Source organism: Schistocerca gregaria, chromosome 2 (assembly GCF_023897955.1).
Source record: "Schistocerca gregaria isolate iqSchGreg1 chromosome 2, iqSchGreg1.2, whole genome shotgun sequence".
Classification (NCBI taxonomy): Eukaryota; Metazoa; Arthropoda; class Insecta; order Orthoptera; family Acrididae; genus Schistocerca; species Schistocerca gregaria.
The window spans coordinates 754,399,101-754,411,874 of NC_064921.1; the positions used below are offsets into that span (position 1 = coordinate 754,399,101).

Here is a 12,774-nt window from a genome sequence, read left to right on the forward strand (position 1 = left end):
CTACAATACTAGAGGTAAAAATGATCTACATGTTGAACTAAAAAATTTATCACTTGTACAAAAGGGAGTAAAGTATGCTGCTATAAAGACTTTTAATGCATTGCCTAATTATATTAAATGTACAAGAGAAAATGAAACGCTTTTCAAAGGTACGTTAAAAAACTACCTGCTTGACCATCCACTGTACTCCTTAGATGATTTCTTTTCCAGAAGTAATGCCCTCCCTTAATAATAGATGTATTTAGTCTCTTAGTTATTAGATGGCCAATACAATATTATTTTAATGTTATAGTGTTAATGTTATAGTTTTATGTTATATTGTGAATTGCTATACTAGTTAAATTAAAGCTTGTAAATGAGAAAAAGTGATACTTATTAGTATGTATATCGTTGCATTATATTACTATTCTGTAGCATTAATTGTATTTGTACAATTGTATTGACACGTTCCACATCCAGGCGAATCACTCGCATGTGCGGATCCATGGAATAAGCGTACCAAATAAAATAAAATAAAATAGAATAAGAATGCACCTGAGTCATAGCTAGTGCACCCCCTAATTACTTAATCACATTAACATAATCTAACAGTTTTCAATTTACAAAAGTAAACAGGATTCAAATGTACAGCAAAGTATAATAATGTTACAAATGTACTTGACTGTTTCTGTTTCAGCTGATAGCAATGGTATTTCTTCCCCACCACTGTATGAATGTGTTGAGACTGTCAACAGTGAGGAGCAGGAACAATTACCATGCACATTCAGCCTCAGCTGCAAGTCTTTTTTGAAGATTTTTGATTGTTTCAAATGTAATACAGTCCTTGATCCACAAGGTATGTTTGAAGAGCCATGTCACTTGTGTAATGATCTATAAACTGTCTGTATGATTAAAATGTGGAACATAAAAATGAAGATATGTGTGTCTGTTGGGGTTTGAAGAGATCAGACATCACATTCTCTCTCTCTCTCTCTCTCTCTCTCTCTCTCTCTCTCTCTCTCTCTATCACACACACACACACACACACACACACACACACACACACACACACACACAGAGCATTTAAGATAATGTAAGCAAACATATGTATTATTTAGCATGTCACAGATACTTATCAAATGAAACTACTTTATTTTTAGTTTTAAATATTTTGACTGTAGGAAAAGTATTGGACTGCAGCTTTGTTATACGTAAAATTAAATTTTTGATAGGGTTATTGTTTGAACAAAGTTTTTTTGTACATTGTAAAATAAGCATCTGATTTCAAAACTTGAGCTCTGTGATCTGAATAAAAAGAAATCATATGGTATAAAAAATGCACTCAAAGTGTACTGGTAAATACTTATTCTCCAGGGATATGCTACGTGCTTTGGTTGCTTCTTGTTACTGTGTGCTACTCTTACAACTGCTGGGTGATCCCACTCAGAAGCACATTCCCATATCAAACAGAAGAAAACACACCAGTGTGGTTAGCACTGGATTACTCTGCTGATGCTGTCTATTTGATGGACATTCTATTTTTTAAACCAAGGCTGACCTACCTTAGTGATGGATTTTGGGTGAAAGACACAAAACTTACTCGTCAAAGATACTTCAGAAAGTGGCAGTTCAAGGTATGGTATAGATGTCGAAATTGGTAGCACTGATGATTTTCCTGAAAGATGATAGTTACCTAATGTTGCACAAATAATTTGCATACTTTTTGGAATTACGTAAACTGAGTTGTCTTTCAGATTGTTCAATATAATTCATATAACATTGCAACAAAAAACATTAATATTCATTATTAGTATGTTATTCTATAATAAGTATTTTATTCTTTTACACTAATATAAGTTTGGTAACGAATTTACAAACAGAGATTAATCTCTGGAATGAAAAAGTTGTCACAAAGAAAAACATCCAATTTAATTTTACAGTTTATTTTGAAATCTGTCAAACTTGTATATAATTTACCAAATGACAACAAATCGGTGTCTTCTGTATTGTTCTCTTCCCCCCCCCCCCCCCGCCCCCGTCTCTCTCTCTCTCTCTCTCTCTCTCTCTCTCTCTCTCTCTCTCTCTCTCTCTCTCTCTCTCTCTCTCCCCCTGTCTCTTCCCCCCCCCCCCCCCCCCCCCCCCACTTTTCTTAGTTTATACACATGCACGCACACACATACTAATATCACTTACTGAAGTCTGGAGAGATAAAATATCTACTCACCAAGCAGCAGCAGGAGAAATGCATATAAGGATATTAAATTTACAAGCTTTTGGAGGCAGTGTCTCCTTCTGTTGGGACAATTGTAAGGGAAGCGGAAGGGTGAAGGGAAAGAACTGGTGAGGTCTGGGAAATGAGGAGAGTTTGGAAAAGTTGTCCAAACCCTAAGTCAGAGGAGATGGGGTGAGAAGGAAAAAGACTGATTGTTGACAATACCACCTCTGAGGAGTGGGAGGAGGAGGAGGAGGAGGTAAGGTAGAGGTTAAGGGGAGAAAGAGGCAGATATTAAGTGAAAATCAGGGTGTGAGAAAGATATCATGGAGGATTTAGATAAAGAAAGTACAGAAACAAATGTATGAGAACTCTGTTCCTGACATGATTCTATCTCAGGCAATGTAAGTTGTAAACTGTTGACTTCTTTTCATTTGCTATCAGACAACATAATATGTCATTAGCTTACATATTTCCTATATCAGTGGAAGTCTTCATGCTTTCATTGGCTGTAGAATATGTATATATGATAGTTTTCTGCATTTCTTGTAATCTGATTTGTGTACCTTTCTCCTCCTTCCCATAAATTTTAAATCATTTAATATAGTAAGGACAATTAATAATTCTTTGTGTTACTATGTGCAAGACCATCATTATGTTTATTGTAATTTTTTCTGGTTTTTAGATGGACTTGCTGTCGCTTTTGCCTCTAGACTTGTTCTATCTGATGTTTGGACCCCAGCAATTATTGTTTAGACTGCCAAGACTGCTGAAGGTATCAAAATAATGAGTGTAATTTATTCACTAAGTACTCTTTAGTTATATTAGCCAGTTTTACTTAACATTACTTAACATTGTGTAATAACTTTCACACATAACCTTTTTGTCCTGAAGGTACAGACATTTTGGGAGTTCTATGACCGTGTGGACAACATCCTCAAGTCACCGTACATAGTGCGAATGGCAAGAACTCTCTCCTACATGCTTTTCCTAATTCATGTTAATGCCTGTGCATATTATGCATTTTCACTCTGGGAAGGCCTTGGATCTAACAAATGGGTGTTTAATGGCCAAGGAAATGCGTAAGTTATCTGCAATTTATTAAAAATTTTGAAAGATTTTCTAAGATTAACATTTAAGGTGTTTAATTTTATTAGCTGATACTTTTGTTTGAAGAAATTCTTTAAAATCTTAAGATTCTACAAAATTATTTAACTACTGTTTTTGAAATTGTAGAATCCATAAAGAGTATGATGTGCTGTGTGGCACAAAGACTACTGAATCATGACACTGATAATATCATTAATCATGTGGCTACACAGCAGCTACCTCAGAGCTATCAGATATTATATAATTTGCTAGCCACTGTGGAAACTACAAGGGATTAAAACAAAATTATCATGCAGAATGAGTGCTTTTCTGTCTCGCCATACCCAATTGCAATTATGGAATGAGTTATAAAGAACACATTGACTTCAAATACAGCATTTTGTTGGGGTACAACTAACTGAAGATTTAATTACTAGTTGTCTCATGGATGCAACAACTCACTGGTACTGTCTTATGTCCATGGAATCAGCCAAGATGATAGCAAAAGCTTTAAGGGAGGACACTGAAACTCATGGGAGTGCCTCTTTATTAGGCTAAGATCAGTGACCAATTATTCAAAATTGAATGAAATTAAGCTTAATGAGAAGCTCAGACAGGCAGTACTAGAAATGTTAAAATATCACGAGATATTCATTACAGCACAGTGAAAAATGACCTTAGTATGTCACAAGATTCTCATAAGAGTACAGTGGAAAATAATGTTAATATATTCTTTAGAATATCGAGGATTAGATGAGCTTCTTGTTTGTTTAGGACATTTAGAAACTTAGGATGGGATAGATATGCTATGCTTGTTTGCGCATCAAATAGTCACAGCTATGGGAAAGGTAAATGTAGGAAGTATAAGCTTTCAGCACATCTAAGTAGAGACACTTATGGAGAGAGGAGGAGTTACCATATACATTAAAATATATCATAATGTGAAAAATTTAGAACTAAAAGTAATTGTGTAGAGGAACATATAGAAGCATGTGCCTGTGAGCTTAAAGAAAATAATGGTTCTTTTATAATTATAGCTATGTATAGGTCCCCATTGGGAAATTTTAAGGTATTTCTGAAAAACATGGATTCTTTGTTGTGCCATCAGTCAAACAGAGGCAAGTAAATTATTGTTTGTGGCAATTTCAATGTAGATTTTCTGAAAGAGTCTGATAGAAAGTATGATCTTGAAGTATTACTTGGTTCTTTCTGTTTGACATCAGTTATTGATTTACGTGCTCAGGTAGTAGAGGAAAGGAGCACACTGATTAATAATGTTTTTATAGACCAAGATAAATTTAATCAAATAAAAGCTTTTCCCATTAAGAATGGTCATTCTGATCCTGATGCACAGCTAATTCCAGTAAATAACATAGCTCCATACAGTAATGCAAAACATCCCCAGAAAATAATGCATTCAGTTAATGACTTAACAACTGAAAATTTTAGAAAAAGCTTGCAACAGTTTGACTGGGATGAGGTGTACAGGGAACCTGATGATAATTTAAAATTCAACCTATTTATTAATACCTTTGTGAGTCTATTTGAAAACTGTTTTCCAAAGAAAACAGAGAAATGCAATTGTAAGAAACCTTCTGAAAAGACGTGGCTTGCTAAAGGAATAAAAGTATCTTGTAAACAGGAAAGGGAAATGTATCTTACAGCTAGAAGCAACTGGAAGCAGTTAATTCCATAAATTATCTGGGAGTACGCATTAGGAGTGATTTAAAATGGAATGATCATATAAAGTTGATCGTCGGTAAAGCAGATGCCAGACTGAGAGTCATTGGAAGAATCCTAAGGAAATGCAATCCGACAACAAAGGAAGTAGGTTACAGTACGCTTGTTCGCCCAATGCTTGAATACTGCTCAGCAGTGTGGGATCCACACCAGGTAGGGTTGATAGAAGAGATAGAGAAGATCCAACGGAGAGCAGCGCGCTTCGTTACAGGATCATTTAGTAATTGCGAAAGGGTTACAGAGATGATAGGTAAACTCCAGTGGAAGACTCTGCAGGAGAGACGCTCAGTAGCTCGGTACGGGCTTTTGTTAAAGTTTCGAGAACATACCTTCACCGAAGAGTCAAGCAGTATATTGCTCCCTCCTACGTATATCTCGCGAAGAGACCATGAGGATAAAATCAGAGAGATTAGAGCCCACACAGAAGCATACCGACAATCCTTCTTTCCACGTACAATACGAGACTGGAATAGAAGGGAGAACCGATAGAGGTACTAAGGGTACCCTCTGCCACACACCATCAGGTGGCTTGTGGAGTATGGATGTAGATGTAGATGTAGAAGGAGTAATGATCCAGACACAGTCAAACATTGTAAAAACTACTGCACTGAATTAAGAAAAGTTATTAAAAAGTCCAGAAGTATGTGCATGAGATTAGGACCTCTGGTAATAAGATTAAGACAATTTGGAATATTTTTAAATGGGAAGTAGGGCAGCCGAAACATGGGAAGACTGTATTTCACCATTTTTTTACGTGTTGTAGAGAAAATAGGATCCAACTGTTCATAAGTAACTGCAAGGCAGACGCAGTACCTACGCAATTTGATAAAATTGAAGTTCAACCCACCTCTACCTACTGAAATTAGGAAAGTAATAAATTCACTCAAAATTAAAAGCTCGTGTGGAATTGATGGCATTTTTAACAGAGTGTGAAAATATTGTTCCCAACAAATAAGTAGAATTCTCAGGCACATATGTAGTAGGTCACAGAAACTAGGTATTTTTCAGATAGTTTGAAATATATTATTGGTATACCATTGCATAAAAAAAGGAGATAAGTCTGATGCTAAGAACTACTTCCCAATCTCACTTCTGACAACTTGAAAAAGTTATGTATTCAAGAGTAGCTTCACATATTTGTGAAAATGAAGTACTAAAAAATGTCAGTTTGGCTTTTCTGAAGACTATTCAACAGAAAATTTTATATTTACTTTCAGTGATTAAATATTAAATGCTCTGTATAACAAGTCCCCATTGGGACTTTTTGTGATCTCTTAAAGGTTTTTGACTGTGTGAATCATGAAATTCTCCTAGATAAGCTTAACTGTTGTGGTACAATTGGGACACTGCACAACTGTTTTAATTCGTATTTAACTGGAAGAATGCAGAAGGTTAAAATTAACAGTACAGACAGTCTCAAAAATCAGCACAGTCCTCAAAGTAGGGGGTATCAAGGGTTCAGTCTTGGGTCCGTTATTGTTCTTAATATATACACTACTGGCCATTAAAATTGTTACACCACGAAGATGATGTGCTACAGATGCGAAATTTAACCAACAGTAAGAAGATGCTGTGATATGCAAATGATTAGCTTTTCAGAGCATTCACACAAGATTGGCGCTGGTGGGGACACCTACAACATGCTGACATGAGGAAAGTTTCCAACCAATTTCTCATACACTAACAGCAGTTGACCAGCATTGCCTGGTGAAACATTGTTGTGATGCCTTGTGTAAGGAGGCGAAATCACATTTCCGACTTTGATAAAGGTAAGATTGTAGCCTCTCGCGATTGGGGTATATCGTATCGCGACATTGCTGCTCGCGTTGGCCGAGATCTAATGACTGTCAGCTGAATATGGAATCAGTGGGTTCAGGGGGGTAATACAGAATGCCATGCTGGATCCCAACAGCCTCGTATCACTAGCAGTCGAGATGACAGGCATCTTATCTGCATTGCTGTAATGGATCGTGCAGCCACATCTTGATCCCTGAGTCAACAGATGGGGACGTATACAAGACAACAACCATCTGCATGAACAGTTCGACAATGTTTGCAGCAGCATGGACTATCAGCTCGGAGACCATGGCTGCGGTCACCCTTGAGGCTGCATCACAGACAGGAGCGCCTGCGATGGTGTACTCAATGATGAACCTGGGTACACGAATGGCAAAACGTCATTTATTCGGATGAATCCATGTTCTGTTTACAGCATCATGATGGTCACATCTCTGTTTGGCAACATTGCGGTGAACGCACATTGCAAGCGTGTATTTGCTATCCCCATACTGGCGTATCACCCGGCTTGATGGTATGGGGTGCCATTGGTTACACGTCTCGGTCACCTCTTCTACACATTGACGGCACTTTGAACAGTGGAAGTTACATTTCAGATGTGTTATGACCCGTGGCTCTACCCTTCATTCGTTCTCTGTGAAACCCGACATTTCAGCAGGATAATGCACGACCGCATGTTGCAGATCCTGTACGGGTCTTTTGTCAATACAGAAAATGTTCAAGTGCTTGTCATTTGAATTATTGAAGAAGTCACCTTTACATAGTGGATAATGCAATTGTCCTGTCCTTCATTTTCACCCACTATGGCATAGACCAAGAGTTTCTACCACTAATAGCTTGTAGAGATGAGGCTTGGAAAGAATAAAGTAAGCTGAGCCCAATTGAGTTAGAATGTTAAGACTAATACCATCTACATTCCAGTATGATGGAGTCACACGGAAGGTTTGGTACTGACATAAGTAGTATCATTACAGATTACTATGTAATTTTTCTGCAACATAATCCTAAGAACTGAAAGTGGAGACGTTTTAATTTTTGTAGTAAGTTGTCATTGTTTGGTGGAAGTTGTACATGTGCTTTATGTGTAATGCTTATTAATTGTTCTGTTACATACAAAAAGTTATCCTAATTTTGGGTACAAAAGAACACACTAGCTGTTTGGCTTACTTATGCAACATTCATTTAGTTATTATTGCTTCAGGCACACATTTCACTTGGTCACCGTATATGTACTGTCATTTAATTAGAGAATGTTATCACTTTTACTTTTAATTTCAGATATATACGGTGCTTTTACTTTGCTACAAAAACAGCAACATCAATTGGGAAAAACCCAAAACCAGAAAATGAACAGGAATATTTATTTATGACAGGCAGCTGGCTAATGGGTGTTTTTGTTTTTGCACTTCTAATTGGCCAAGTAAGTATATTTAATTAATTAATTTAATTTGTTTTATGTAGTTTTACAGGACTGGCCTTTTCTGCCTTATAGGCAATTCTCAATAACTGTAGGTGCCAACATGTCATAATATATCAAAATATTTAGCAGCAGTCATGGCAGTTCTGCATGCGGCACATATACATGCAACTGTCGAATTTAAAATACAGGGTGTACATAAAGTCTGGGAACACTTTCAATTATTTATTGCACAAGGACTAAACATTGTACAGATGTCATACATATTGCATTTTGAAGAGAAACTCTGAAAGTTTTTTTGCAAACAATTGATACGCGAACCATGAGTGACCCGGTAGATGTCAATACGGTAATCGGATTCTTGCCATACCTGTCCCAGCATGGCATCGTCAACTGTGACAATTGCTTCCCGTATTCTATACTGAAGCTCTGCGTCATCACATAGCAGAGGCAGAACATACACCAGATCTTTAATGTGTCCCCACAGAAAAAAGTCACACAGAGTGAGATCTGGTGATTGGGTAGGCCATTTCATGAAATAGCTGTCCCCTTCCATAGCAGAGCTATGTTTGCAACTAGTTATGACTTTCAGTAAATTACCAAACTATGCTGTTGCACTATACATGAAAAAAAACCTTTCAGGGTTTCTCTTCAAAATGACATATGTATGAGATCTGTACAATATTTGGTTCTTGTGCAATAAATAATTGAAAGTGTCCCTGGGCTTAATGTACACTCCATAGAATGTGTACTGAATATAGTAAGGATCATAGTTAGACATTATAAGTGCTCACTTTCTTATTTAAAAGCCATTTGTCAATTTATAATTGCTGATAGCAGTGACTATGCTGAATGGTAAACTAATAATAATGTTAAGAGCTTTGTTGCAGGAGGGAAAAATGTTATTCTTCATATGCTGAATCTAAGTTCATATGTTAGACACATAGTTAATAACAAACGGTTGTGAATTAAATATGAATTCTGGTACTAAAGATTATCTCCACTGCTAATTCCATATTTCTTTGTACATGACAGATGCGTGACATTGTGGCTACAGCAACAAAAACCCAGACAGAGTATCAGATGCTCTTGGATGAGACTCTGAAGTACATGCGTAGGTTTAACCTTCCTCATAAACTCCAAGAAAGAGTAAAACTCTGGTTCACCTATACCTGGGAACAGCAACATACTATTGGTAATATTACTGAATACGGATGACTTATTTCTTTAGTATTTTGTGATATTACTAATCAGTATTCAATAGTGACAAGTGACATGTTTGCTTTAATTTTTTTCCTGTAAATAATATTTCTATTTGTGTGACATCTAGAAAGAATCCCCTAAACTTCAGTGTAGACAATGAGATAAATTTTAGGATTTACTAATCAGATGAGATTTGAATTTTCTTTTAATTATAGAGTGTGTAGGGACTCCCAGTTTCCTGGTATGTGTCCATTGGAGACCCTTACACCCACAGAATTCTATTCTGAACCATAGCCAAGAGGCAGGATCTACCTAAAAATTATTTTTCTATTTTTATTTTACTTGTGATAATCGTATATCAGTGGAAGTTTTTTTTTTTTTTTTTTTTTTTTTTTTTTTTTTTTTTTTTTTTTTAAAAATGCAACAAATGCCATAAGACAGCAAAATAAGTGTAATAACCTCAGGAAGATGTGATCTTTACAAGATGTACAATTTTCTGCTATGTGCAATATTCCACTGATAGTTGATGGTATTTGTATGTTGTATGGCAGCCCCTCAACATTATTGCAGATGCATCTATCATGAGACCAAGAGGCACCTGAGGTAAAGAGTGAGCTAAAAGTGGAGCTTCTGCTGTTGCATATTTTGTGTTGGTGAAGGCAATTACCAGCATGACTGTCTGTTGTAACATTTATGCTGGCTGCATGTAACCATTATTAATTTCAAATGTTGTGCATCTGGAAGTCCACTGTCACTGATGTCACAATGACAATCTGGACCAGGCCTGGAAGCATACTCAGATACTCTCATGCTTAAAGCGACTGCTTGAAGTATACGGGAGATCTATATTTGAGTTCTGATCTGGCATGAATTTGTGACTGTCATGACATATTCATTATATTCCAGGTTAGGGGTTTCTGAACAGTTTTCAGCGATATCATTTCATGTCATTATATCTTCTCTTATTTCATCCATATTGATTCTATTCATTTCCTTTAATTGTGTGTACTTCACTATTCTGGCTCATTTGAAAACTGGTTAAAACTGTAAATTGTTTGCATTTCTAAATCTGCAGTTGCTGCTCCTACAATGTTATATTTTAATTATCTATTAAAATAAAATAAGTAGAGGGTACAATTTACATAACAGATTAAATAAACATAGATTTAGAAATATGTGTTCAATATCCTTTTAAATGCAGCTTGGTATTAATAGAATAAAAATCCGCTTCAGTTGCCAGTAATTTCATTTTTATTGGACAGACAGTTCTAAAGCCTTAAACTTCACCTTCAGGTGTCACCAAATAGTTATGGAAACATAGATATGTGGCACTTTGGCTAGTCAGTCATGATGGATCACACCCACATCAAACAAATGCGGGGAGTGTAGGATCAGCAGCTGGTGTGCTCTTCTTGACAACCAACAAGGCACTTAAAAATAAGCTTCAAAGCCAGTTGTGCAGTTACAAAAGAAATTATTGGAAAAAGAAGTGAAATTTTATTCTGCCAATATGTTTCTCAGCTGGGAATGTTTGCCTGATCTAATAGTTGTATAGTATATTTGCATGATTTCATGTTATTGTGGGTAGTAAACAGTAGTTGCAAGATTCTTGAGTTTCTCCTGGCGTATTTGATAATCAAAATATCCACGGGTGTACTGCTGGTCTATAGTGTCCAACGGGCACAATATTTCGGTGATCAAACATGTCACCATCATCAGGTGAACTGACGGACTGAGCTCCTGTGAACGGGCCGGCACGGAGATCCATACGCTATGGCTGCTCAGGGGAAACTGGGTTCGGTCACGGCGGCGGTGGATTTAAATACTCTCCGCCCGCGGCGCGCTCCCTCCGCCGTCCGCGCCACGGTAGCGCAGTGGAACAGATTGCGATGGCGTCTGAGATGATGATCGGTGTGATGGCTCTGTCCGCCGTGGTCGTCACAACTATGCTTTTGCTCGATTTACTCTTGATTAACCCAATCACTGGTTCCCAAGCCTTGCTAAGATTATAGCCATAGTCACGGTTTATAAGGTCGTCATTGGTGCGAATTTCGATGGCGCGGACGGTGGAGGGTATTTAAATCCGCCGCCGCCGCGACCGAACACAGTTTCCCCTGAGCAGCCATAGCGTACGGATCTCCGTGCCGGCACGTTCACAGGAGCTCAGTCCGTCTGTTCACCTGATGATGGCGACAGGTTTGATCACCGAAATATTGTGCCCGTTGGACACTATAGACCGGCAGTACACCCATGGATATTTTGATTAGTAGTTGCAAGGCTAGAATTGTAAAAATAATACAGTTCTTGTTTTAAAAAAATTCTCCCTTGGAATAATCATTTAATATTAAACATGGGTAGAAGTACTCAAATTAGAAACATTTGCTGACAACTCGTGGTGCATAGAGACAATGTTTTGTATTTGTATTTACTAATGTATTGTTATATTATTCCATGCCTTGAAAGTTTAATGAAACATGATGAATGTATGTATGATACTTTGTTGCATTTTCATGCTTTGTGTAATTTATTACTATAAAGTAGAAGCTCAGTAGAAAATGTTTTATCCTGTGTTTACTCTCATCCAGATGAAAGCAGAATTCTAGATGCACTACCTCAAAAACTGAAAACAGATGTTGCTATCAATGTACACATTCAAACTCTGAGCAAAGTTCAATTGTTTCAAGATTGTGATGAGGCGTTGCTTCGTGATCTGGTCCTAAAACTGCGACCAGTTATTTACCTTCCAGGAGACTACATCTGTCGCAAGGTAGTGACCTAAGTTTCACTCAATTATGTGATTATATTTGAATACTTTCTCATTTGTAGATATTGCATGAATTATTGGAAGGATCCTTTCAGTTAATGTGAATTATTACAGACTATTTGACATTGTTTTCTCTACATAAAACTTAATTCTTCAGAAGGCTACAAACACGGACTTCCTTTTTTACAGGGAGAAGTTGGAAAAGAGATGTATATTATTAAATCAGGCCAGATACAGGTGATGGGTGGTAAGAATAATGATGAGGTGCTGGCAACACTTACTGAAGGGTGTGTTTTTGGTGAGATCAGTCTTCTTTCTTTGGCAGAAGGAAACAGGAGAACTGCTACTGTGAAGTAATTACTTAAATTACATATTCTAAATGCCTTATGTATAGAAATGGATTCATGTGTAAATGCATATATTGTCGACATGTCCTCGTAAACTACTGGATTAATTTCAACCAAACTTGTTATGCGTATTACTTATTGTCTGACAACAAGTACAAAAGGGAAAGAACCAGCTCTCATTGGAGTGAAGGTGAAAGTAGGATGACTTTGGAGATGTGCAGATGAG

At 37.0% G+C, this 12,774-nt stretch overlaps 1 protein-coding gene across 2 annotated transcripts in view; it reads left to right on the forward strand.

Moving 5' to 3' along the window:
- LOC126334943 (cyclic nucleotide-gated cation channel beta-1) overlaps positions 1-12,774 on the forward strand; it is a 181,187-nt gene that overhangs the window by 149,652 nt on the left and 18,761 nt on the right. For both annotated transcript variants that reach the window (XM_049997686.1, XM_049997687.1), the window contains 8 exons: positions 677-835; positions 1,354-1,613; positions 2,877-2,966; positions 3,086-3,273; positions 8,096-8,237; positions 9,270-9,429; positions 12,023-12,204; positions 12,391-12,554. In XM_049997686.1, the coding sequence (XP_049853643.1) occupies positions 677-835; positions 1,354-1,613; positions 2,877-2,966; positions 3,086-3,273; positions 8,096-8,237; positions 9,270-9,429; positions 12,023-12,204; positions 12,391-12,554 (1,345 nt within the window). The remainder of the gene's footprint in view (positions 1-676; positions 836-1,353; positions 1,614-2,876; positions 2,967-3,085; positions 3,274-8,095; positions 8,238-9,269; positions 9,430-12,022; positions 12,205-12,390; positions 12,555-12,774) is intronic.